The sequence below is a fragment of the Pelodiscus sinensis genome, chromosome 5 (genome assembly GCF_049634645.1).
Source record: "Pelodiscus sinensis isolate JC-2024 chromosome 5, ASM4963464v1, whole genome shotgun sequence".
NCBI lineage: Eukaryota > Metazoa > Chordata > Testudines > Trionychidae > Pelodiscus > Pelodiscus sinensis.
Genome location: NC_134715.1, coordinates 117,326,422 through 117,353,525, shown reverse-complemented (window position 1 = coordinate 117,353,525; position 27,104 = coordinate 117,326,422). Strand labels below are relative to the sequence as shown.

General features: G+C 40.0%; 1 protein-coding gene across 2 annotated transcripts in view; it reads left to right on the top strand.

Annotated features, from left to right (window-relative positions):
• The window catches only part of FAM193A (family with sequence similarity 193 member A), a 127,444-nt gene that overhangs the window by 53,387 nt on the left and 46,953 nt on the right, over positions 1–27,104 (top strand). For both annotated transcript variants that reach the window (XM_006134711.4, XM_075930865.1), the window contains 6 exons: positions 8,436–8,602; positions 8,847–9,014; positions 11,732–11,966; positions 18,107–18,231; positions 21,573–21,717; positions 26,451–26,528. In XM_006134711.4, coding sequence (XP_006134773.2) covers positions 8,436–8,602; positions 8,847–9,014; positions 11,732–11,966; positions 18,107–18,231; positions 21,573–21,717; positions 26,451–26,528 — 918 coding nt within the window. The remainder of the gene's footprint in view (positions 1–8,435; positions 8,603–8,846; positions 9,015–11,731; positions 11,967–18,106; positions 18,232–21,572; positions 21,718–26,450; positions 26,529–27,104) is intronic.

Here is a 27,104-nt window from a genome sequence, read left to right as displayed (position 1 = left end):
TATAACTTCTCCATTAATATCAGGGAAGTGTGTGGACCTCGACCACTTTCCAAATTCTCAGAGTAGTCCACTATCAAAAATTACTGCCCCCCAAATCCCAAGAATGTTCTGGTTGCTCCCGATTCCAAAGAATCAATCACTTATTCCTGGTTAATTGTAATCAGATCTCAAACCAAAGAGTGCCTGTAGACGATTGTGTAATACACTATCTAGCTGAAGAATTTTTAACAAAGCAAAATAATATGTTTTTCAACAGGTTAAAACAGGAAATGCATACAGGCATGTGCCCCCACATAAATGAAAAACAGGGAGTTTGGTGGCACTTTAAAGACTAACAGTTTTATTATGGCAAAGGCTTTTGTGAGTTGCAAGTCACTTCTTCAGATGCATGAAGGGAAATAGAACAAAACAGGTACAGCTTGAAACTCTCTTAACCGGGATTCTCTGGCCTGGCAACATCCATAGTCTAACATTGGTGTTGCAAGACATAACATAAGAATGGCCATGCTGGGTCAGACCAAAGGTCCGTCTGCTGACAGTGTCCAATACCAAGTGCCCCACAGGGGGTGGACCGAAAACAATGAACAAACAGTTTTGTCTCTTGCCATCCTTCTCCAGCCTTTGACAAACAGAGGCCAGGGGCACTATTCCTTACCCCCTGGCTAATAGCCTTTTATGGACCTAACCTCCATGAATTTACCTAGCTCTTTTTTTAAACTCTGTTATAGTCCTAGACTTCACAGCCTCCTCTGGCAAGGAGTTCCACAGGTTGACTGTGCACTGTGTGAAGAAGAACTTTTTTGTATGTTTTAAATCTGCTACCCATTAATTTCATTTGGTGTCCTCTACTTCTTATATTATGGTAACAAATAAATAACTTCTCTTTATTCACCCTCTCCACACCACTCATGATTTTATATACCTCTATCATACACCCCCTCAGTCTCCTCTTTTCTAAACTGAAAAGTCTCAGTCTCTTTAGCCTCTCCTCATATGGGACCCATTCCTAACCCTTAATCGTTTTAGGTGCTCTTTTCTGAACCTTTTCTAATGCCAAAATATCTTTTTTTTTTTTTTTTTGAGGTGAGGAGAACACATCTGTACACAATATTTAAGATGTGGGCGTACTATAGTTTTATATAGTAGCAGTAAGATATTCTTCGTCTTATTTTTTATCCCATTTTTAATAATTCCTAGCATTCTATTTGCTTTTTTGACTGCCTCTGCACACTGTGTGAATGTTTTCAGAGAACTATCCACAATAATTCCAAGATATCTTTCCTGGTTTGTTGTAACTAAATTATCCCCAATCACATTGTATGTATAGTTGGGGTTATTTTTTTCCAGTGTGCATTAGTTTACACTTATCCACATTAAATTTAGTTTTCCAATTTGTTGCCCAGTCACTTCAGTTTGGTGAGATCTTTTTGAAGTTCTTCACAGTCTGTTTTGGTCTTGACTTTCTTGAACAGTTTAGTATCGTCCGCAAACTTTGCCACCTCACTTGTCAGCCCTTTCTCTACATAGTTGATGAGTAAGTTGAATAGGATTAGTCCTAGGACTGACCCTTGGGGAACACCACTAGTTTCCCCTCTCCAGTCTGAAAATTTACCATTTATTCCTACCCGTTGTTTCCTGTCTTTTAACCAGCTCTCAATGCATGAAAGGATCTTCCTTCCCTCTTATCCCATGACAACCTAATTTACACAAGATCCTTTGGTGAGGGACCTTGTCAAAGGCTTTCTGGAAATCTAAGTATACTGTATCTACTGGATCCCCCTTGTCTGCATGTTTGTTAAGCACTTCAAAGAACTCTAATAGATTAGTAAGACATGATTTCCCTTTACAGAAACCATGTTGATTTTTGCCCAACAAATTATTTTCTTCTACATGTCTGACAATTTTATTCTTTGCTATTGTTTCAGCTTTTTTGCCCGGTACTGACGTTAGACTTACTGGCCTGTAATTGCCAGGGTCGCCTCTAGAGCCCTTTTTAAATATTGGCGTTATGTTAACTGTCTTCCAGTCCCTGGGTACAGAAGCTGATTTAAAGGATAGGTTACAAACCACAGTTAATAGTTCCGCAATTTCACATTTGAGTTCTTTCAGAACCCTTGAATGTCATCCGGTGCTGGTGATTTGTTACTGTTAAGTTTTTCTGTTTGTTCCAAACCTCCTCTAATGACACGTCAATCCAGGACAGTTCCTCAGATTCATCACCCACAAAGGATGGTGCAGGTTTGGGAATCTCCCTAATATCCTCAGCCGTGAAGACTGAAGCAAAGAAATCCTTCATCTCTCCTCAATGGCTTTATCGACCTTGATTGCTTCTTTTGTATCTTAATTGTCCAGGGGCCCCACTGGTTTTATAGCAGGCGTCCTGCTTCTAATGTACTTAAAAAACATTTTGTTGTTATTTTTTGAGCTTTTGGCTAGCTGTTACTTAATCTTTTTTGGCTTTTCTTATTACGTTTTTATAATTACTTTGGCAGTGTTTATGTTCCTTTCTATTTACCTCACTAGGCTTGGACTTCCACTTTTTAAAAGATGCCTTTTTATCTCTCTCTGCTTCTTTTACAAGGCTGTTAAGCCACAGTGGCTCTTTTTTTAGGTCTCTTACTATGTTTTTTTTAATTTGGGGTATACATTTAAGTTGGGCCTCTATTATGGTGTCTTTAAAAAGTTTCCATGCAGCTAGTCACTGTACCTTTTAATTTCTGTTTAACTAACCTCCTCATTTTTGCATAGTTCCCCTTTTTGAAATTAAATGCCAGAGTGTTGGACTGCTGAGGTGTTCTTCCCACTACAGGAATGTTAAATGTTGTTGTATTATGGTCACTATTCCTGAGCGGTCCTGCATCGGTTATCTCCTGGACCAGATCCTGCACTCCACTCAGGACTAAATCGAGAATTGCCTCTCCCCTTGTGGGTTCCTGTACTGGCTGCTCCAAGAAGCAGTCATTTAAGGCATCAAGAAATTTTATCTCTGCATCTCGTCCTGAGGTGACGTGTACCCAGTCAATATGGGGATAATTGAAATCCCCCATTATTATTGAGTTTTTCGTTTTGATAGATTCTCTCATCTCCCTTAGGATTTCAAGGTCGCTATCACTGTCCTGGTCAGGTGGTCGATAGTATATCCCTACTGTTACATTCTTATTAGAGCATGGAATTACTATCCATAGTGACTCTGTGAAATGTGTTGATTCATTTAAGATTTTTACTTCATTTGATTCTACATTATCTTTCATGTATAGTGCCACTCCGCCACCCGCATGACCTGTTCTGTCCTTCTGATATATTTTGTATCCTGGTATGATTGTGTCTCACTGATTGTCCTCATTCCACCGGGTTTCTGTGATGCCTATTATGTCAATCTCCTCCTTTAACACAAGGTACCCATCTTATTATTTAGACTTCTAGCATTTGTGTAGAAGCACTTTAAAAAAAATTGCTGCTGTTTGTTTGTCTGCCCTTCCTTGATGTATTAGATTCTTGCATATGTGATTTATTTCTTCTCTGATCTGGCCCATACTTTATCATCTTCCTTCCTTTCCTTCTGACTAAAACCTAGAGAATCTCCATCAATGGACTCTCCTCTAATAGAAGTCTCTGTCCAATCCACATGCTCCTCTGCACCAATCAGCTTTCCCCCATCTTAGTTTAAAAACTATTCTACAACCTTTTTAATGTTTAGAGCCAGCAGTCTGGATCCACCTTGATTTAGGTGGAGCCCATCCTTCCTGTATAGGTTCCCTCTCTCCCAAAAGTGTCCCCAGTTCCTAATAAACCTAAACCTCTCCTCCCTACACCATCGTCTCCTTCATTCATTGAGACCAGAGAGTCCTAGGATAGGGCCGGCAGTAAGGATTCCTGCAGGGCAGTGGGCTGCCTGCAGGGAGCTGACAGGGCCTCCCAGCACGTGGCAGTGGGAGACCCAGTGTATGGCTGCTGTTGGGATTTTGTGGTTCCCAGAGAGTCAGGTGCTGGGCAGAATCAAGGGTATTCAATTCAATTCAATACTTTATTCAATGTGCACAAAGGGAGAGCCCCTGGTACTAAAATCAGCCAGAGCCCCTCGAGCAAGGAGCCCCTCCCCTTGCTGTTTTATAGCACATGGCAGTTACAGGTTACATAACACAAACTTCTAAACCAATCAGATTCAACCTTTCCATATATTGCTTTGTTTGTCACATGCTTGTACTTCTCCACTCCACATGTTGAGTTCACCCCTCTCCCCTTGGCCTTTTCTAGGCTGTTGCTAGGGTGGTGAGCCATAGCATGCTTCTTTATGCATACCTACTTTCCAAACCACATTTTGTTTAAAATGAACACATGCATACCCTTCACTGCCCTGCAGTGCATGCATGGTTTCTCAGGGAGCTCTGTTGTGCAGCGTGTGGATTTCTGGCGCACGCAGCTGTCCAGAAGCCCAGCACACACTGTGCACAGCTGCCTGGAGCACCAGTGCTGGGCTGCTCAGCGGGACAGCAGGAGGCAGGGAGCTAGCTGGGAGGCCAGTGGCCGGGCCGGTGGCAGGAGTTCAAAAATCACCACCTCTGGTCCAGGAAAATCCCTCATCTGGGACCAGTCAGGTCTCAAGGGTGCTGGACCACAGAGGTCCACCTGTGGGAGTGTTACATCGGAGCTAATTCCATCAGGGTGAATGTTGATAAGGTGGCGGGCATACCTAAAGTGGAAAATGACTTATTGCTATGAGAGAGCCTTTTCCTGTTCCTGTTCAGACCCATTGGAATGGTGTCAAATTTGCATATGAATTTCAGCTTAAAAATTTCACACTGCAGCCTGTTTTTCAAGTTTGTTTTTTTTGTTTCTTTGCTTGAGGATGGTAACTTTCAAGTGCTTATTGGTGTGTCCAGAGAGATTAACATACTCTCCCATTAGGGTGTTTGTTTGTTTTTAATTTCTGATGTCTGATTTGTGTCCATTTATTTGGTTGGATAGAGGTAGTCCAGTTTGTCCACAAAGGACATTGCTGGCACATGAAGGCATACATCACGTTAGTAGATGTGCAGGTGAATGGACCTTTAATGGTATGGATGATGTGGTTAGGCTTTGTGATAGTATCATTAGGGTAGATGTGTGAACAGAGTTGTCAACAGGGCTTCTTGCATGGATTGATTCCTGTGTTAGTTTTTCGGGGAGGGGGTTTCGTGGTGAATTTGTTTCGGGTAAGAGTCTGTCTGTAAGCAAGGACTGGCCTGCCTCCCAAGATCTGTGCAAGCAAGCGATCATCATTTAGGATAGGTCGTAGATCCTTGATGATGTATTAGAGCGGTTTTAGCTGGAGGCTGTAGATAATGGTCAGTGGCATTCTGTTGCTTTTTTTGTTGGGTCTGTCCTATGGTAGGTGACTTCTGGGTACCTGCCTGGCTCTGTCAATCTGTTTCTTCATTTCTCCAGATGGGTAATTGTAGTTTTTAAGAATGCTTGATAGATCTTGTAGATGTTAGATTGGAGCAAATGAGGTTGTATCTTTAGGCTTGGCTGTAGACAATGAATCTTGTGATGTGTTGTGGATGAAAGCGGGAGTTAAGTAGGTAAGTATAGAGATCAGTCGATTTCTATATAGGGTGCTGTTATTGTGACCATCACTTACTTGCATTTTAGTGTCCAGAAAGTGGATCTCTTATGTAGAGTGATCCTGCCTGAGATTGATGGTAGGATGGAAGTTGAAATCCCAGTGGAATTCTTCAAGGGCCTCCTTTCCAGGGATTCAGATGGTGAATGTGTCATCAGTACAGTGCAAGTAGAGGAGGTGCACTTTGGGATGAGAGTTGAGAAAGCATGATTCTAAGTCAGCCATGTTAGCATACTGGAGGCCATATGAATACCCATAGCAGTGTTGATGACTGGAAGGTTATGCCATAATAAAACTGTGAGGGTGTGTCTAGACTACAGGGTTTTGTTGACAAAAGTGGACTTTTGTCGACAAAACTATACCTACGTCCACACTGCCTTTGAGTTATGTCTACATAACGTTGACAAAACTCAGCAGTTTTGTCGACATTTGTAAACCTCATTCTATGAGGAATAACGCCTTTTATCGACAGAGTTCTGTCAATAGAAGGCATTATTGCATCTACACTGTCCTTTGCGTCCACACTGTTATGTCGACAAAGCGGCTTGCTTTGTCGACAGAACTGGATCTAGTCTAGACACTCTTTGTCGACAGAAGCTTTGTCGACAGTATCTGTCGACAAAACTTCTGTCGACAAAACCCTGTAGTCTAGACATACCCTTAGTCTTTAAGGTGCCATTGTTTTTGTTGAAACAGGTTAAAATGGCTATGTCTAAAATGCACAAATGAGTTCTTAAGATTTAAAAGGTAATATAAGCTATATTTCCTTTAGCACTGACCCCTGACAAGCAACATGGGGATTTCTTGTGTATGTTTAGGAATCTTTGCCCCTCAGAGTCTAGACAGCATAAAAAAGACCAGTTTCTCCTTGTCAGGAACTTTTATATCCCCTTCTTACCAGAATCTGAGTTGCTTAGGTGAGTTCATGCATAGCTCTCCCTTTCCTGGAGAGAGTTAGGAACACAGTAATGAAAGTCTCCGTCTATTGATGCTATACAATGCCTCATTTGCTTTCCATGGGCCTTTTTGTGTGCAGGATGAGTACTTTACCTTAATAAAGCTGCTTTTCCTGTTTGGTGAGTTACATGATTACAGAGACTTACAATGCAAGCACTCAATATAACTTTACTAGAAGACTTACCCAGCATTGCCCGGGTCCTTCAGAGAAGGGGGCTGGCAATGTGCGAGGTGCAGCAGTCAGGGCATGGCCTTGGGGATTTGGGGTTGTTAGGACAGGAGGTCAGAGGCAAAAAAGATGCACAGGGACCACTAGGGGAGGCTTTCTCCCTCCCTGCAGATCCTCTTGGGCTGCTGGGGGGTGTCGGGGTTGTTTCCTGGTAGGAGGGCCTTCACTTCCCTGGTGTGGTGGCAGGCAAGATGGCAAGCCCCAGCCCACCACTCTCTTGGTTGTGTGGCTGACTATGGTGGTTACTATGCAGTATAGCTCTCTCCTGTGTTCACTACCCCAGTGGTGACAGTGAATATTGTCCTCTCTTTGCCCCCTCTCTTTCCATGATATGTAAAACAGTAGCATTCCCCATACTTGCCGTTTTCCTGGCACAACCAAATCCTGACCTTTTTTTTTTTAAGTTAGGAGAAGAGAAAGCTGCATAGCACACTTGATGGTTCTAAATCTTACTGTTTAGGAGTAGTTTTGAACAAACAGACTCAGACAGACACACATTTCTAACATCTATAGATGGATGCCATGGCATACAGATATTATAAGTAGGATTAATATATGCAGCATTCTGCAAGCGTTCTATAAAGTATAAATACAAACAAATTCTTATAACGCTAATATCTCTTTTAATTAACCCCATAACTATTATACTAACCCCGGACATAAGCCACACACATTTTCAACTCTGCCCTTTTTGTTCAGCGAGGCTCTGGGCCTTTGCATCGCCAGTGTCACAGTGGTGTTAAAGATGCATTTTAAAGGCAAGTGATTAAAGTAGAGTATCATAGTTGTCTGAACTTAATTTTAATTGGTAAATCCATTGAATTTTATCATTTAAATAAGTTCTAGAGAATGGGTAACAAGACTAGATTTGGTTACGTTTTCAGTCAACCTGCTCTGGAAAGTGGATGACCTATTAGAGTAGCTCTTTGGTCACAAGGCTAGTAACAGTTATTACCAAGCACCAGAAAACAGCATCTTTCTAGCAGCACAGTCTGTAGAGTGACGTCTAGTTATTGACAATAACAAGACTAAATAGGTTACATGATTAATGCCAAATGAGAAATTTAATTATATTGTATGTAGCATTTCATAGCTTACTGTGAAGTATCATTCATACTTAAGGGGTTGTTAATAATTAACATATTTTAATGTTAGGAGAAAAATTCTAATTGTTCTTACCTCTTGATTCCATAGATTGTAAATTCTCGCATTAGTTTCTTAGACCATAAACGCCTCAAAAAAGGGAGCACCTTTAGTTCTTGTACAGTATCAGCACTGAGGGCTTGTCTGTGCTTAGGCTGCAGCTGTGATGCTATAATGCTTAGTGAAGATGCTACTTGTGCTGATAGGAGAGCTGCTTCTGTTAGCATAGGTAATCCACCTTCTCAAGAAGTGGTGGCTGTGTCAATGAGAGAAGCCCTTCCGTGAAGGTAGCACTATCTACCTCTTAAGTTTGGTTGGTATAACCATGTCATTCGGGGTATGGATTATCCACATCCATTGGCAACATAGTTATACAGACAAAAACTTGTAGTGTATAACAGTGCTAAATAAACTGAAGGTTCATTCTAGTTATTCAAGATTTGCCTGCTTGTATAAGTGTGACCTTTCATCTGTTTTGTAAGGTATGATTTTATTTTTAAACAGAGCCAAGATTTCCTTTTGCACATGCCTCTTGGAAATAGTGGATCACAGCAGGAATCTGTAGGAGGAGGGAGAATGACTGTTGGAGCACAGACAGTATCCTCTGCAGATCTCAATAATTCCTCTCCTTCTGATGTAGCATGTAACTGTGAGGCCTGTAATGAGCGCAGGTGAGACTCGCAGCAAACTTGATGTTGTAATCAGTACATTTAGTAATGTTTCAACTTATTCATATCTTGCATTTTGCTTCTGAAATAATAAAAAAATTGTAATTCAGTGGTAATTCTATTTTTAGTTGGTTTTCTAATCTAATTTAGGTGGTGGATAGGCACTTGTTTTTCATTGAATGTATCTTTGAAATGCAGTGGTACAGTAACCTTATTTTCTATGTTAACCTTTCTGGCATTGTTGCAGAGAAATTTCAGCAGAGACTGAACGTGAATCTCAGCAGCTTCAAAATTACTGGTCAGAAGTAAGATACATGGTCCGATGTGTATATCGCCAAGCTGGGACCCCACTGGCAGATGATCAAGACCAGTCTCTGGTACCAGATAAAGAGGGAATGAAGGAGTTGGTGGATAGGTATGAAATTTTATACACTATGTATTATGTAGATTGGTACTGTTTCTCCAGTTAGAGAGTCTTTTATTATGAAGCTGAACATAATTCAGAATCACTGATTTCTTTAGAAGAAGTGTATTTACCATTTTTTAATCGGTGGCCATACTTGTTAAACTCATAAAGCTCATATTTCTGGATATTCAGAATTTATCATTGAAATAAGGAATCAGATCAATTTTAACTAAAAGTCCAGGAGAACATATTGAATGTAGGCTTAATGTATCTCCACAAAATATTAAATCCTGACATACTAGTCTGCAAGAGGGCTGTTGAGGCAGACAGTATGGATGCATCCTAAAAAATCCATCTCTTTGAAAGAACATGCGAAGTTTAATATAGCGACTAGAATAGCAAAGGCAAGAGCAAGTTTGAAGGCGATGGATAAGATCTGGAAAAGCAAAGCCATTAGCTTAGGAATGAAGCTGAGGGTCTTGAAAACGTGTGTATTCAGCAGCATGTTGTATGAATGTGAGAAATGGATGATGACAAAAGATTCAAAGAGAAGGATATTGGCATTTGAGAGGAGTTGTTATAGAAAGATCCTGATAATAGGATGGATGCAGAAGGTCACCAATGAGAAATTGTATAGGAAGATACAGCTGAAAGAGAATCTACTGTAGAAGGTTATACAGCGGAAGCTACAGGTATTCAGGCATATCTGCAGAATGAATGACAAGCAAAAAGTCAAGCCCTTGGTATTTGATATAATGGATGGTTTCAATAGGGGAGGCAAACCCCACAAAGAATGGGTAGATGATATAGTAGATTGGTGTGGAGCTAGTCTACACAAACTAAGCTACTCCGCAGTGGACAGGGAAAGATGGAAGGAAATAGTGAGGGAGGCATTGGACACCAACGGGCGTTGAGCCCATGGTTGATGATGATGATACTTTTCTTAGCCGAACTTTTGTACATGAGACTTTGTCCTTTTTTAGTGCATTGGATTAGAATGAACAGTACTGGATTCTTATAGCCATGATGACATCTAAAATATTATTAGACGCAAAAAAAAAAAATTAATACCACTGCATTTCCAGATTAGGAAAATTATTGAAAATATGTGGACACTTAAAGATTAGTTGCACAGTTGGAATCCTTTCTTAGTATGATGTAGAGAAGATTAGCTTAATGTGATCACTGAATTTTCATGCTATTAAAGATAACATCATAATCTGAGTATCTTTAAACTGTCCCAAATAATTTGGGTAACTATCTTAATTTCTCGGCCTTGTTGGAAATGTGAATCCAAGAATAGCTTACTGGTATACTGAACATAGTAGCATGTTAGATCTCCTAGTACCTGAAGTACAGTAGCAGCAGGAGTAAGAGCTTCTGGTTGGATCTAAATTCTGACAAAATAAGTGTGTTGGTGGGAAATGTTTTGGAAGATTTCACCATCAGTTGATAACTTACTAGGTGAGTTCAGATATCATGGACTCTGTCTTTCTGGAAGCATGATTGCTCTGGGATGTCCAAATGATCTTTGACTATAATTGGCTGGTCAAGAGACTTGACTCTTTCTTTTAGGTACAGATCGCCATGTTCCTCCACTAACATCTCTCTCTAAAATTGTTCTTATGTTGGATCAGACATTGTCAAACAGTGAATTGCTGTTTCAATGTCTGCTTCTGCTTCTGTTGTGTAAGACTATCTAATGGGTTCAAACACATTAGTTCCATTATATTGCCAGAAAACATCACTATTAGTCATGCCTTTGTCAAATACTCGCAAGAAACATTTTGGATTTTAAACCACAAAACATTGAGGGTGGCATAGTTGTGACTCAGTAATTTTTTTCTTAGATTAAATATGCATTATATATGTTTTCATATATACATTTTCTATTTAGCAGGGGCACACAGGACGTGCAATGTGACATTTCTCCATGTAACTTCAAATGTTACTTCCATATGTTTTCTTTACATTTGGGAGAAGAAGTTTGTGAACTAGTATTTAAGGTGGAATTGAGATTCTAAATCAGAAACCACTGTTCAAAACTAGAACTACATTGTCTGTATTCCTCTCTTTTGGGGGCTCCTCTTAACCTTTGGCAGTATGAGAGAGAGGAGTCCTAATATGGGACTCAAATCTCACTTTTCCCACAAGCCAAGTATATTGTAGTGTGAGCCCCATAACAATATGAATGTTTTTATAGCATTGTACAAACACTAATTATTAAAAATATTTTGTAACATGCGAGCTGTACATTAGGTAAGCACAGTACTCCAATTTGTAAACACAGGAAAGGGTAGCTAAGTTGCCAGAGTCCATGCAATGAGTTGAGAGGAACCAAATTTAGGATTCAGGAATTCCTGGCTCAAAGTTGCATGCTCAGTCTCTTGGACCAGGATGCTACTAAACTAGATCTTGACTACACGTGTAGCCCCAATTACCATAGTATACCTGAGTACCTCACAACATAGTACAAGTTCCACAATGAGTCTGAGGAATACTGTTATATCTTATGTTCGTTTGAAAAACTGAGGCACAGACAGTTTAAGTGACTTGACCAAGATTGTGCAGAAAATGGGGTAGGTCTTAAAGTTCTAGGTTAGTTCCCAAACCCCTAAACCATCATTCCTTTGTAATAATGCTGATTATTCTCCTAGGAATATTTAGGAGACAAACACTGTTTTGATTGTGAACTTTTGGTCACTATTATTATTCCAAAAATGCAGGCTTTGCGAAAGAGATCCTTATCAGCTTTATCAACGGTTGGAGCAGCAAGCTAGAGAATACGTGCTTGAAATGAAAGTTCGTCTGCTCAGGCACTTGTCGCTGGGATCTAAAGTTACATCAACGTTATCAATACCAGGCCCACCACAGGCACATCAGTTCATCTCGCTCCTTCTTGAGGAATACAGTGCACTCTGTCAGGCAGCATGCACAATCAGCACCTTTCTTGTCACTCTGGTAAGGTTAAAAAAAATCCCATGTGCTATTGAGCTGTAGAGATAATACAAATCTGAAATAAGTTTTGTTAATTTTTTCACAGTCCTTTTGCAGATTGCAAAGTATAAGCTTTTGTGTGTTTGGCTGTGGGAGTGCGACATACAGTTAACTTCTATGTCCTCATTTTTTAACAAAACATATCATTCATACATGAGTGAAATTGCCTAAACTATTCATTTATGAGAGGCAGACATAATCTGAAGAGTTAAGAGGAAGGTATTAAACAAGTACTGCAAATGGTTACTGACTAGTTGAATACAAAACTCTTCAGTCACATGTTCAATATTTAAATATTTGCTGTTGCCATATTTTGTATTACATTTTTAGACTGCCCCATATCTAGAATGGGTAGAATGTTGCATTAGCCATTTTCGGCAAGGTCTTAAATATTATGAAAGCTTTAATGCCCTTTCAGCTTCATTAATTCAGAAATTCCGATTGTATATATTTTCTTTTCTCTTCCCTGTTCATCAGAGACACTTGATAAGATGATCTATTACATAGGAATTTGTTCCTGTTACTTACTCTATAACCAAAGTCCTCATTGTCTTCAATCTAATACTTTGGTTTCAACTAATTCGTTGACAGGAGGAGAACAAGCAGCAGGCAAAGGTCTACCATGCGCGAAGAGAAATACTGAAAATGAACAGTCGTGTAACCGCATCAAATTTTAGTGGTTGCATGACTGTTTGATAGTCCCTGCGGGCGGGGCTGGAGCCAGAGTGGAGTGAGTTTTGGCTTGCATCAATAGTGAGGTTGTGTGTGCTAGTTTGGATGTGAGCCACTGTAGCACCCACCATTTACAAAATTATACACACACACACCCCATTTACAAAATTTAAAATGACGTAAGAAAAAATAATTAAAAGGGTGCATGATCCTGAAAACCACCCAGGTTTCTGGATTTGGCCCCCAACACACACTGTGCCCCCATCAGGACCACAGCCAGCCAGATGGTAGCTGTATAGGCCTGGCTAACTGCCCCCACACGCACTCCCTGTAGTTGTGTCTACTCTTGCAATCTGCTCTCCCATACGTTACCAATAAATAAGCCAGGGCCATGCTGTCTGCCCCCCCAAACATAAAGAGCCTGCCTGGGCCTAGGCCCACAGCCCAAGCACCATTGCTCAGAAACCTGTGCCCAGCCCCACATCTCACCTGTTTTTCTCTCCCTCTCCCCCTCCCCCCCCTTGCCTAGAGACCGATGTCTGACATCCCTTCCCCGTCCCTCTCCAAAATTTACCTATGCCCGGTACCTCCCACCACCACATATAGCTTGTGCCTTTGTCTGCCTCCGCCACCCAGTTGGCTTCTGTGCTGGGTCCCCGTTGTCCTTGGCTCCTTTGGTACAACCCTGGTACTTGCTTCACTGCTCTCCCACCCAGGCTCCCACATGCCTTGCAGCTCCTCCGGCCCCAGCTGCAACCATAGCCTCCTGCCATGCAGCTCCTCAGGTCCCAGCTGCAGCCATTTAGCTCGTGGCTCCACTGGCCCTGGCCACTGCCCCAACAGCCTCCTGCCGCCTACCATGTAGCTGCACAGCTCTGTGTAGGAGGTTCATGCAATGGAATTTTTTTTCTGCGTGTTTACACAGGAGCATAGCTTAGAGGGAACCCTAGCCACCTGCCACCCCGCGCTGCTGCTTCTGTAGGAAAGGCAGCAGTGTGGAGTGTCAGGTGGGAGGTGATCTGCAAGGGGAGCCAGTTTTAAAAATACAGGGGGCAGGGGCTGAGCTCCCTGCAGACAGAGGCTGCACCGAAATCCACAAAGCAGCCTCTCCTACCTCTTCCTGCCCCTCCCCCCACCCTGTGCTACTTCCTCTATCAGGCAACAGCAGGGAAGGGTGCGAGGGGATTAGGAAGAGCCAGTGCTCATGGAGATCTGGCTTTTAAGCCAGCTCCCCCTGAGCACCAGCTCCTGCCAGTCTGTCCTCCCACCCCCACCCCCGTCTCTGCAGGAGGCAGCAAGGGTGGGGGACAGGAGGCTCCATGAGAGCCAATACATGCGGGCAGCCGGATCTGTGGGAGCTGATACCAGCAGGCAGCTGGCTTACCACATATACTAGCTCCCACCTGCCCCTCCCTCCATCTGTGCTGCTGCCTCTCTATCAGAGGAAGGCATATTCATGGAATCTGGTGCTCATGGGGAGCCAGCTTAAAAGCTGGTTCTGCACGGGTGCCTGCTCCCAAAGCAAGGACATAAAGGAATGCGTGTAGTCGTCAGGATTTAACCAATAAGCTAGGCTAATCTGTTACCTGTGTAGTTGTCTACGGGTACGTCTAGACTACATGCCTCTGTCGCCAGAGGCATGTAGATTAGGCTACCAGACATAGTAAAATGAAGCGGCGATTTAAATAATCGCTGCTTCATTTAAATTTACATGGCTGCCGCGCTGAGCCGACAAACTGCTGATCAGCTGTTTGTCGGCTCAGCACGGTAGTCTGGACGCATGGGTGTCGACATCAAAGGTATTTGTCGACCACCCAGGTATACCTGATCAGCTGTTTGTCGGCTCAGCGCAGCAGCCATGTAAATTTAAACGAAGTGGTGATTATTTAAATCGCCGCTTCATTTTACTATGTCTGGTAGCCTAATCTACATGCCTCTGGCGACAGAGGCATGTAGTCTAGACATACCTTACGTGCTGACATCCCTGGAAAATAGTAGAAACAGTTATTTCTGATGGGGGGGGGGGCTTGAGGACTTAGGTCTTTACAGCCTTTTTGTTACACTGTATTCCCTTATTTCTTTTCATGCTCTCTACATGCTGAGCACTGCAAAGGGATTTGGAACAGAATACTGTTTGTTTTGCTGTAGGTGGGCTAGAAGGGTGTTGGACAGAGTTATAGAAAGGAATGAAATGGTCAGTAATTAGTGGTAGAAAAGGTAAGAAATACAGAATGAGATGATGATCAGACCGTTTGGGTCACTTGAAAAAAAATGGCAGAGAATCAAAGTTTCTCAAAGAGAAACTGAAATGCACAGAATTAAATATTCCAAGAAAAAATAATTAATTTTTGTTCAGGTATACAGGCAGTCCCCGGGTTACGTACAAGATAGGGACTGTAGGTTTGTTCTTAAGTTGAATTTGTATGTAAGTCGGAACTGGTACATCTTGTAAGGGAAACTCTAGCCAAACATTTCTCCAGAGCTCAGTTTTATTCTCCCACATCTCACTTCCCTCAGTCCTTTATTCTCAAGCTGAGGTGTCTGCTAAGAAAAGCTGCTCCGCGTCTCCCTGGTCTGCTGGGGGGAAGCAGCTAATGCGGGGTTCCCTCACCCCATTTGTAAGTAGGGATCCGATGTAAGTCAGATCCATGTAACCCGGGGACTGCCCGTATATAAAGTTTGATAGTTGACAGTTTTCTATCCCTTCCTGGTGTGTGTGTGCTATTTTCTCATCTTCTTTCCCTGCAATAGTTATGCACTTCTATTAGAAATAATTCATTACCTCCCACTCCTTGGCATATTCCTGTAGTAAGGTCTTAGAAATTCTATCATAAAAGGATGGTTCTTAAGGTTACTGAGCAACTTTAGAGTTTAAAAACATATGTAACCTCAGAACAGATTTACTGCAGTATGAAAATTAAACGGATACAACTGAAATGCAACAATATTTTTATTTTCCTTTCTAGAAATCCACTGACATTTGCACTTTAAAAAGATATAACTAATCAGGAATTACATGTTTTCATGCTCGGCCACTCTCATTTCCTCCTTTTTATGGTCTCTGCTGTGGTCAGTAGTGGTAGTATGTTAGAGACCAAATTGACAGGAATTGCTTAGAATAGTCGTGAACTATCCAACCTAACACTTTTTGCCTTAGCGTCATGGAAAGAATACCTTATTCTACAAAAGTGATAGAAATGTAGCCGTGTTAGTCTGCTGAAACAAAAAACAGGACTGTGTAGCACTTTAAAGACTAACAAGATGGTTTATTAGATGATGAGCTTTCGTGGGCCAGACCCACTTCCTCAGATCAAATAGTGGAAGAAAATTGTTACAACCATATATACCAAAGGATACAATTAAAAAAAAGAACACATATGATTTGTCCTTTTCACATGTGTTCGTTTTTTTTAATTGTATCCTTTGGTATGTATGGTTGTGCCAATTTTCTTCCACTATTTGATCTGAGGAAGTGGATCTGGCCCACAAAAGCTCATCACCTAAGAAACCATCTTGTTAGTCTTTAAAGTGCTACGTAGTCCTGTTTTTTTATTCTACAAGGAGTTTGAGAGTCTATGGTATTTTTACACTAAGCTCTTCCTTATGAGTGATTGGTTCAGCAGTTCAATCAGTACTGAGAAGAACCATTGTTCCTTTAATAGGCTTCACCATTCATGAATTGAGCTGTAAGCTGTAGTAGGAACACAGGATATTGTTTGTGAATAGACTTGGACTGCTACAATAGCCTTTTGCTTAGGTAGGCTAATATTCAGAACTTGGAAGCTAAGATATAACGGCAGAGAAAAAGCACAAGGAAGTGATCTCATTTGGCTTTTTCAGTGCAAATGAATGCATTTTGTCAAGACACTATTGCACTGTTTGAGATCAAGAGAAATCCTTTTAGCGTCCAAGTGGCTAGATCATCTTATTGTAAACTTTGTAACAGCCTTCCACTTGGCTAAGGTCCAACCTTTGTGTATAGCCTGTCAGGAAGAGCCTTGACCCTCCATCCACATGGACTTAATTTCTCAGTGAAATTATGACTGATTTTCCTTCCTTTCAAAGGAGACCAGCTCTTTGGAGAGGTTCAAGAACAAGCATTAAAGCCTTTTTGCCCCACCAGGGGATGAGACACCATACCAAGATCAAGATGGAGAGACTGTGGTCAGTACAGAAAAGCCCCTAAACCCCCAATGTAGAGGTCTAAAGGAAAAGCTTGCTTGATATTTTCTGTAGGCAATATAGAATCTCATCAACTAAACTAGGGATTTTAAGCCTTCTAAAGACGTTGTCAGATTTCTTCTCCCCAGAATTATGGAACCTACCAAAAGGTCTGCTTGTTTACTTGATAGGCTGAAATTTACAGTTTATTAATAATGTGTAGGAACTAAAATGTTCAAAGTAACTTATCATTCAAAGCAAGGGAGCACGTTACTTTGTTTCACAACTTCATAGTGGAGAGGCTATGATTGATGTACAAATGAGTATTTTCACTTATAGTTTCTTTGAGCAGCACTAGCCAAACTAGGAGCACGTGATACTTAGGACTGATTTGGAATACAAAACTCCTGTCAAGTTTGAAATCTATAAAATAAGATGCCTCTATCTTATGTGATGCTTGAATTTCTGTTGACTGAAAGCCATAGTGCATTTGGTGGTGAGACGTCTAGAATGCCTTCATTTAATTTTGCTGAGTATAAGGTCAGAGGGCAGATACTGGTGTTTGTTTCATAAATGAAACGCTTGCTGAATTGATGGTTATGGGATCTCTCTTAGGAGGTCGCTGTTCAAATGTAAAAACTGAATTTCTATAACCATAGATGTTAACTCTCCTGTTCAGAAGTACTTCGAGATTGGAAATGGATACATTGTTGATAGTCCAGAGTAAAACCAATATGCACATTTAGTATGCTAGCCAGATGAGGAGTAAGTACGTTATTGCTTGCTTTTGAGTAACCATATTTAGAATAACTTTTTCAGTTTTATTTGAACTTTGTGGGGAAAAGAACTTACTAGGAGAGAGCTATCTCCTGTTAGACATCATAAAGAAGAATCTAACATTGATCAGAGACAACACATCAAAACCCCTGGAAAAGTCTGGCTAAGATGATATACTCAGTCTATTGAGATAGAAATTGAACTGTGAATTCATGGAAGGGCTTTCAACAAGATCATATTTTCTGATTTTTTTCCCTTTTCTATATCTGACTGTTCAGAAAGATGAGAAAAGAAGCTGAAGTGACTATGACTCATAAATTGATGGCAAAAGAAAATATTTTATACCAATATTGAAACTAAGATCTAAGCTGAATAACTCACCATCTGGGTTGGTGGGTTTAAAAGGTTACTAGCTAAAGAGGTTTTCTTTCTGGCATCTGAAACATTCTATAGAAATATGTTAGATTTATAGAATATTTAAATATTTTTAATAGGAAAATGAACACTTGAAGAAATTTCAGGTGACTTGGGAATTGCACAATAAGCATCTATTTGAAAATCTGGTATTTTCTGAGCCACTTCTGCAGAACAGCTTGCCAACGCTGGTGTCACAGCTAAGGTAAAATATCTTTTGATATATCTGTATGTGCACATATTAAATAAAGAGAAAAATAGATTACAGAATATAACAAAATGATTAGACTAATAGTAAAACTGACTTTTATTTAAAGGGTTAGATTCTGTGATTTGTTTTTTCACCAAGCAAAAACCCACTGAAATAGCTCTTCACATTCCTCACCAACTACTTTAAAATGAGGCGTGATGAAAACATCTGTTCAGTTGGTGCACGTAGGTGTAAATTGGGTTTTGCTTTTCATTACTGCATGTTTGTTTAGAATCTTTAGCTGGTCTACTACTGTAGGTACACTGAAAAACAAAAACCTTACAAATATAGAGCTCATTCCTGCAAAGATTTATCCCTAGGATGTTAGATTATTATCATGATTGTATCCACGAGTGACTTCACAGTATATCCCTTATGGAAAGTATTTGCAGAGTTAGGCTCTAATAAGCAGCCCTCAAATGATTATATTTTGAGCAGTGTCCTACATGCCATACTAGAACAATGACTAATCATTTACCACTGTCCCACACATGCACACACCAAAAACCATAAAACTAATTTAATGGTCATAACATTAATATTAAACAAAAGCAATCATTTGGGCAAAACTATGTTAAAATGGGTTTTTAAAACACTGCTGCTGATCCTCTGAGTATTGCTTCCAAAGATGCTTTTTATCAGTAGGGTAGGCTGCTCCGCAGGAGCTGGTGTTCGCCTGGAGGTTCTGTGGGAGTTAGCGCACACAGCTGATACAGAGGCGGGGGGAAGGGGGAGTTGTGTGTAACCATTAGAATTAAGCCCTGGATTAAACAGATACACACTCCTAGTGTGTAGGGATCATTAGAGTTACAATTTCGTGCTCTTCTCTGCAGTCATGAAGGATAGAAACTTCCTATTTTGTATAGGAATGGTGATATTTTCCAGATTTCCCACTACTTTAGGCGCCAAGATATTCAGAAAAAAACAAACATTGTGAATCTTAGAACAAAATCAGGAGAATTGGTAATGCTGATAATTTTACATCCCTGCTTAAAACTAACTTATTAAACAGGGGTAGACAAAGGAGATCTTTACAGCTTGCTGGGCGGGGGAGTGCTTCCTCCGTCCCCCCTTCCTGCCCTCCCACCCACCTCTCCATGATCAAGCTGGAGAGTGCTGGGCTGCTGCCTCCCAACCTGTACCAGAATGGAAGCAGCAGCTTAGAGAGGAAGGGAAGACTGCCAGCTCCCAGTCTTCAAGTCCAGGCAGGCTGGGAGCCAGCAGCCCCACGGAGCTGGAGCAGCCCTCCTCGCACAGCATGCCATGCACAGGGGACTGGTCCTAGGTAACTATAAACCATTACCCAGTAAGCATCGCCCATTAACTGGCTACCCATTAATATCCCTAGTTTTAAACACCATTGGATTGTTTTATGAACAGATTTTCATATAGTTAGTCTCCATTCTAGATGTATTTTACATCATCATTTTTAAATGCAGAAATTACCATAAAAAGGCTATGGTTAAGGTTTCTAAAAAAAAAATTGAGATAATCTGTGAAATGAAGTTTAGTGGCTTCGGTTTAATATTGGTCAATAGTTTTCTGCCATTCACTTTGTTCTTAATTATTTTAGATTCTCAAGTTGGGACTGAGAAATTTCTTAATATTGTTGCCAAATGGTAGTCATAGCAGTTGGAACAGAGGAGTAGGTATGAGATCCTGACTCCTTTAAAATCAATGGCAAAACACTATGACCAGGATTTCATTCTCATGCCTGGTTATGATACTACTTTCTGAGAAGCCCTGGACAAGTTACTTATCTCTTTGCTTTAGTTCAGTGTTTCTCAACCTTTTTTTATAAAGTACTCCTTTAAAAAAATAAGTACCTCCCAGTACCTACAGTTTTCAAACATAAACATTTTTTTCTACCATTGCAATGCATTTGTTTAAACAACTTAATCGTAGCTGGGTGGGGGGTGACATTTTTGGGTGTAAAAAGTACAGAAATAATAAAGCACTATAAAACTTAAAAAAAAATCATTTTTCTCCAAATTTCAGTTGTTGACATTCCCCACAGACTTCTCTTGAGTTACCCCTAAGGGTATTCATACCACTGGTTGAGAAACACTACTTTAGTTCAACAGATCGGTAAAATAGCGATGATGCTTGACGGAGTGGCATGGTTACCATGAGTCTTGGTTTATATTTGTAGGAACTTGAAGACCTCTGTAACAAAACACATATTAAATGTATGTAATGTTCTGTAATCTCTACCTTTCTTGGTTTGAAGGCCAAGGCTCAGGATGCTGACGTGGTAGTTAGAGCATGCTTTCAAACCTCAAGGGAATAAGCAGTATAAAACTGCTGGTTCCACAGTAGTCGGGGAGCAGGAAAACGTTAGTCTTCCATTCCTGGAACTTTCCTTCTGAGGAAGAAGTCTCAGTAGACAAACATTTAACCTACCAGTCTCAGAACAGATGCTGCCTCTACTGGGTAGGGAATGAGCAAAGTTACTGTGTGTAACCAAGTTTTACAATAGCTTGAGTTCATGTCTTTTTCACCAAATTGGAGGCCCAACAGCCCTGACTAATAAGTAATATAGTGCCATCGTTAATCTTTGTTTTGATTAACGATTCACCATACCTGGATTTGTCTTTGCTGTCCAGCTCTTTGGTAGATAGTCCTATGTACTTAATGCATATATGGTTCAGGAAGATAAGTATATGGAACAGAAAAGCTGGGTGAATATGTATGGCTCAGTTGCAATATTTCAGGTTTTCCTGAAAATGGAAATGTTATGCTTCTTATATACTCATTACTATTACACTGGTGACAGACTATCAAGAGTCAGCTGTTACCGGGTGATGCTTACCACTTATGGTTAACCAGCAGAAGGCTAGAGCAGCCCCCTGCTCACCGCAGGCAGGGGAGCTGCTCCAGCCCAGAGGGGCCAGCCAAAGTCAGATTACGCTCCAACCTAGCCCAGCATGCCATGGGCAGGGCGCTCCAGCCAGGCCACAGTGGACGGAGGCAGGCAGCTTCATCTTAGCCATGTGAAAGCACCCTCCTCTGCCCCCATTTAAGTGATTTAACTGGTTAAAGAACTGAGTAAACGGGATTTTACATCTTTAGTTATCAGACCTACAGCTAAATGTGTTTTTTGGGGAGCTGGGGGCCAGATAGCTTCTGTGTCAGTTACTGTAGTTACATTGATCACCTCAAGCCTTTTTTTGGATCCTAAAACAATTTAAAGTGGTGGTGTATATCAGAAAAGTTAGCAGACACCAATGAATAATTTTGATTATTAGGTTGATACCTCTATTGCTTACTCTAATAATTGCTATTTAAACTTTTAGGCTTGGAACAACACATGATTCCTGTAGTGAAGATATGTATAGTACCTTGCTACAAAGGTATCATCAACTGGAACAGGAGATGGGTCAGGTGGCTGAAGCCTGGCTAGAATGCCAGAAAAAAATAGATGATTATGTAGATGAACAGGTAAGGACCAAGTAAGCTATTCCTTGCTTTGCAATAAATGTAAAACATGCAAAGATATACTGAATCTATGTTAATTCTTACATGTACTCCAAAAATCCCCCCCCTTTTTTTTTTTTGCATATGAAAATAGAAATGTCTCTTCTAAAATGTACAGGCTTTCTGGGGTTTAAAAGAAGTGGTGGTCTTTGCAGGCACAATTGGTAACCAGGAAATAAGCATGTGGTGTTGGTTTTTTTTCTTGAATGGAGATGCCTATGTCCTCGAACTAGAAGGGACCTTGAAAGGTCATTGAGCCCAGCCCCTGCCTTCACATTAGGACCAAACACTGTCCCTGACAGATTTTGCCCCAGATCCCCAAATGATCTCTTCAAGGATTGAACTCATAACCCTGGGTTTAGCAGGTCAATGCTCAAACCACTGAGCTATCTTCTTCCTCCCCACTGCCCAACTGTTATACAGTAGTAGCCACCATCTGATACAAAGTGTTGAGCACTTGCCCAACTACAGATTTCAACCCATTTCCTGCCATTAGACACATGGAAAAAATGCTACAGAGATAAAGTACATTTATGGGAGTTATCCAGTAGATTGTGTAATAGAAATGAGTCCAAAATGCTTCCGCTGATTTTTTTTGGGAGGACAGAGGATAAGCAATAGATGAGCCTCATAGGAAAGAGTGGGTTTTTTCTTCTTTAAAAGAGCAGTTTATAAACAAGCCATTACTTCCTTGAAATGATACTACCCTTGAGAGCGTGAATGAATGGTGAAAAGAGGTGAACTGGGCCTCTCTCTGTGAAGAGATCAGTACACTGGCACCACAGTCAGAGACAAGGACCCTTTTCTAATACAAGATGCTGAGACAATGAAACCAGTAGCCACCAATTACTTGGCTGTATAAATGAAGTCAGAACCAGAAAAGAAATCCAGTCAATGAAATAAGCACTTTCTTATGGTAAAATGAGTGCTCTTAAAATGTAAATAAAAAGCTATGATCGGGAAGAAGCTATGCTATCCTTTTATAGTGTCTAGGGGAAAGGGATCACTGAGATGGCTTCCACAGATCTTATGGGACGCAACACAGGAAATTGTGTCAATAAGGATAATGCTCCTGTTGAAGATGCACCGAGCCAAAAAAATCTAAATCTTACAAAAGTAAAATTGTCTGTTCTACAACCAGGCTTTGCACCCTATGCTGGATGTGCTGACAAAAATATACAGAAGAAGAGATGCAGGATAGAAACAGTTGCCATGTAGCACCAACACAGCATTTTCAAATAGCACTAGGGAAATAAGAAATATGTATTGCTGTTGAGAAATTAAACTGAACCAGCATATCTAAAATCCACAATGGAGGAACAAATGCAACCTACTATTAAGGCCTCTTAGAATGTGTTGGCATGAGAGAAACTCTACAAATTGCTTATCTTTCAGTTTTTTACAATTAAAGTACAATACAGATAAAGATTCACAAGTTAGATAATATAAAATCAAAGTAATTTTTTTAAAAGTGTCATGTAAATAAAAGAAGGTGGGGAAGACAGATTAAAGTAGGAGATGCTTAAAAAATGGAATGGGCAGTTGCCCAAAAGAACAGGGACTGACATCCTCAGTGTCGATACAACAAAAATATCCATCATAGTCTGATTTAAAGTGCAGCACTGGATAGGTGGGCCTATCAGAGCAATTACTTCTCAGTCTAAGTCAAGTCTCTTCCTACTTAAAATACATTTAGATTTCTTTCCACAAATGAATTTTAAGATGATCCTATTAACTTCAGGTTTGTCTGTTATGCTATTAGCAGTTAGTATAAAGAACATTTAAAAGTCCTTAAAAAGGACTTACAGGAATTGTTTATTTAATGAAGTAACATTATTTTGGAAGCAGAACTTTTTTCTTTTAAATGATTAAATTCTCACTGAAACACTATAAGCAATGTCAGGCTATTAGATTATGAATAATTTGTGTAATGAATCCACTGACGTATTCAAAGACTAACTCTGAAGTAGCCTTTATGCCATTGTTTCGATGACATGAATACGAGGGTGTCTGGTAATATTGGTGCTAATGTTCATTTGTCATACTTCACAATTTTTAGTCATTTATCCAAGATCATATTCGTTCATGAGAATCCCCAAACTTAAAGGCCTGGATTTTGTCTTCAAAATTATAGCCCTATGTAGAGAGAAGTGTGAGATCTCACCATGCCTGGAAGAATACTGGAGAAATTGCATCTTCCTGAGGCGCAATCACACTGGGGCTGCTGCTTCCACATGAGATCCTATTATTTTGTTGAATTTGGTATGCCAGCCCTTCTTGATGGGCTGGTACAAAATGAAGGGGGCAAAGTGTTAATCATAATTCCTTCCCACCTCCTCTTCACTAACTTGCTCCCATGGAGAGGAAAGATAAAGCAATTATTGTTGCAAGCTGTATAGGAGTGTAGAAGAGACTTCTTGCTTGTCCCTCTACTTGTGTGTGCCTGAGTGAGTGTATGTCACAGCCTTGCCCAAAATAATGAATGGAGTAGAACTAAAGTTACCTCTTAGACTACTGTAGATTAGATACATCCACCAGAGAACTGTTATTGCCAAGCACTATACAAATGTGAATGGCTGATCCACACGGCATATCCACCTAAGGAAGTTGAATAAATACATTTTACCCATTTTTAGGTACCCAGATTTGGGTGATAGCCATCCGTTCAGGTAGTGCGTAAGTAGGTAGAATAACTGATAGAGAATTTAGGTGACTGCCCGCATCCTCAAAACAGTCAGTAGCAGAGCCAGGAATAGATCTTGAGCATTCCTGATCATTGTCTGTATTAAACATTTTAATCTCTCTTAAAAGTGGTACTAGGAATGATCTGTAAGCATTCATGCTTAGTATTTCTCTTAATTTAAAAGCATTATAGTATTTCTTTTAGTGTAAATTAACATAAACACTTCAGAGCAAGGGAATTTAAAATTGAATAGTAATGATCCAAATTGCATTGATATATCTGATTGCGCATCAGAGAGCAAAGTCATGCCAAGTTAATTTCAAATTCAAGTGTTGAGATATAGTGGGGATACTTCAGCATGTTATTTCCTGAGTAAAATAATACTCCTATTATTAATGGTAATCTTTTAAACTCATACTCATGTTTTAACTTCTATGTTCATTCTTTAAAATATGAATTTAAGGTAATATTACAAACTAGAGCTACAACACCAGCTAATCGTAATAGATTCTGGTTCATTTGCTGCCAATTTTGTTACATAAAGATGTAATTTCTGATAGGTCTTCAACTTCTAGTACTTAATATGTTAAATATCAAAATAAATATTTGAAAGAAAACTAGAGATGTAAGCGAGTGTTCGACAACCCAATAAGCTTATGTGTATCAGGTAGTTGAGTCACTATTTGACTAATCCCTTGCTGCCTATATCAGAGAGAGGAAGGGGAAGGGGAGCAGGATCTGGCTTAAAAGCCAGTTCCCATCAGCACCATCTCTGTGGGGGGTCAGAGTAGGCTGAGGCACAATGGGAGACAGGGTGTGAGCCAGGAATCAGCTGTCCTGGCTCACTACTGATCCCAGACAGCTGATGCCCAGCTCATATACAGTCTCCCCCCACCTACCCTGCAGCTCTGCCTTTTAAATGTTAAGAGCCACTAGGCTAGTGGCTCTTAAAACATTTAAAAGGCAGAGCTGCAGTCGGGTTAGCTTCCAGGTCTGGGAGCTAATTCTGCTGTGGGTCTGAAGTTTCCCCCCTTATGACTAATCGAGTTATCGATGGAAATTCCATCGACTACTCAGTTAGCTAATTAAATACAATTAATATACCTAAAGAAAATGATAGATGCTTCTCCTTATCTGTATAAGTAAGACTGATTTGAGAAACGGATGGGAAAACTCCATTATTGACTTCACTGTTAAAAATGTACTCTATGCAGTATTGTTCTATGCATGTTGGTCCCAGGATATTGGAGGCAAGGTTGTGAGGTAATACATTTTGGCGTGAGAGAAGCTTTCATTTTACAGAAAGCTCTTCTACAGGTCTGGGCTCTTCTTTATCTTTATGTGGTCTGGTAAATATTATCTCAACCACTTTGTGTCTCAAAAAATTACTGTTTTTTTTGTTTGTTTTATGTTGTGTAATGTTTGTTCACTCTGAGAAATGTAGTCTTAACAGATAAATTGTAATCTAGTCATAATATTGCTTTTCCAGCTGTGTGCCCCAGGTACTCTATAATTAATAAGTATCTTACTGAATTGGATACACCATAGGCAAGAAAGATATTTCAAGCTCAACCTTAAATACTGACAATCTAGATAATTACATTTGAATTACTAATTTTATACTTGGTCTTTTCATTTTATATAATCTTACAGAAAAGTGAGGTCCAAATTCAGAAACAGATAATATTCTTCTATGTTTGGACAAAGAGCTCTAGGTCTCTGGAACACAACAAGACTTGCTAAGTTGCTTTAGACCTTGAGCATATATGTGGGGCTTGCCAGATATCCTTCGTTACTAAATCTTTATATATGGATCAATCAGTAGCTGAGATATTGGGCACCTGACATAGAATACTTGAAATGTTAGCAAAACTTTGTGTATAATCTTTAATTACACAAGATACTTTTTAGTATTAAGAATTGGTCAAGAAAGGTCGTCATCAAGTAGAATTTTATCTAACAAATATAGTACTTTGTCTTTTAAACCACTGATTCTTCTTATATCATATTTTAGATGGCAATGAAAACAAAACAGCGTATGCTAAAAGAAGACTGGGAATTTTTTAAACAGAGGCGTTTTATTGAAGAGCAGGTAGGATTATGATGATTTAACAATTTATACTAGGTAATTTAAATATTTCCTGTTTATGATGAGACGCAGACAGTTGAAGATGAAGGAGGAATCTGTGCCTTGTGCTAACTCTTCAACCATATGCCTAGAACTCACTTGGTTAAATGGGAGTTAAGCACAGATAAGCTACAGAACTGGTCTACCTCACACAATTTTTCTAACTTTAAGAATAATTCAGTTTGTTATTAAATATTAGTCCCTCTGTTTATATCCATGAAAGCAATGTAACTGCTGAAATGAAAGAACTCTGTGTAGTGATCTAATAATAGTAATAGACCAAACTCCAGATACAAATGAGTCAGAAAAATTGACTTAGGCATCTGCTTTCGTTAATATTGAAATAATTTTTTTGAGCTAATATATTTTTGAATGCTTCTAATTTTGAACTTTTATTGGTAGAAATGTTTTTAATTTGGATGTTGTGATAGATGATCAAAAGGAAACTTTTATCAAGTTATTACTTGAATTACAATTGTGTTTTGAAGTTGGATGTTGTAAAGGAAAGGATAGTTTCCCCACTAGTTATGCTGTAAGCTG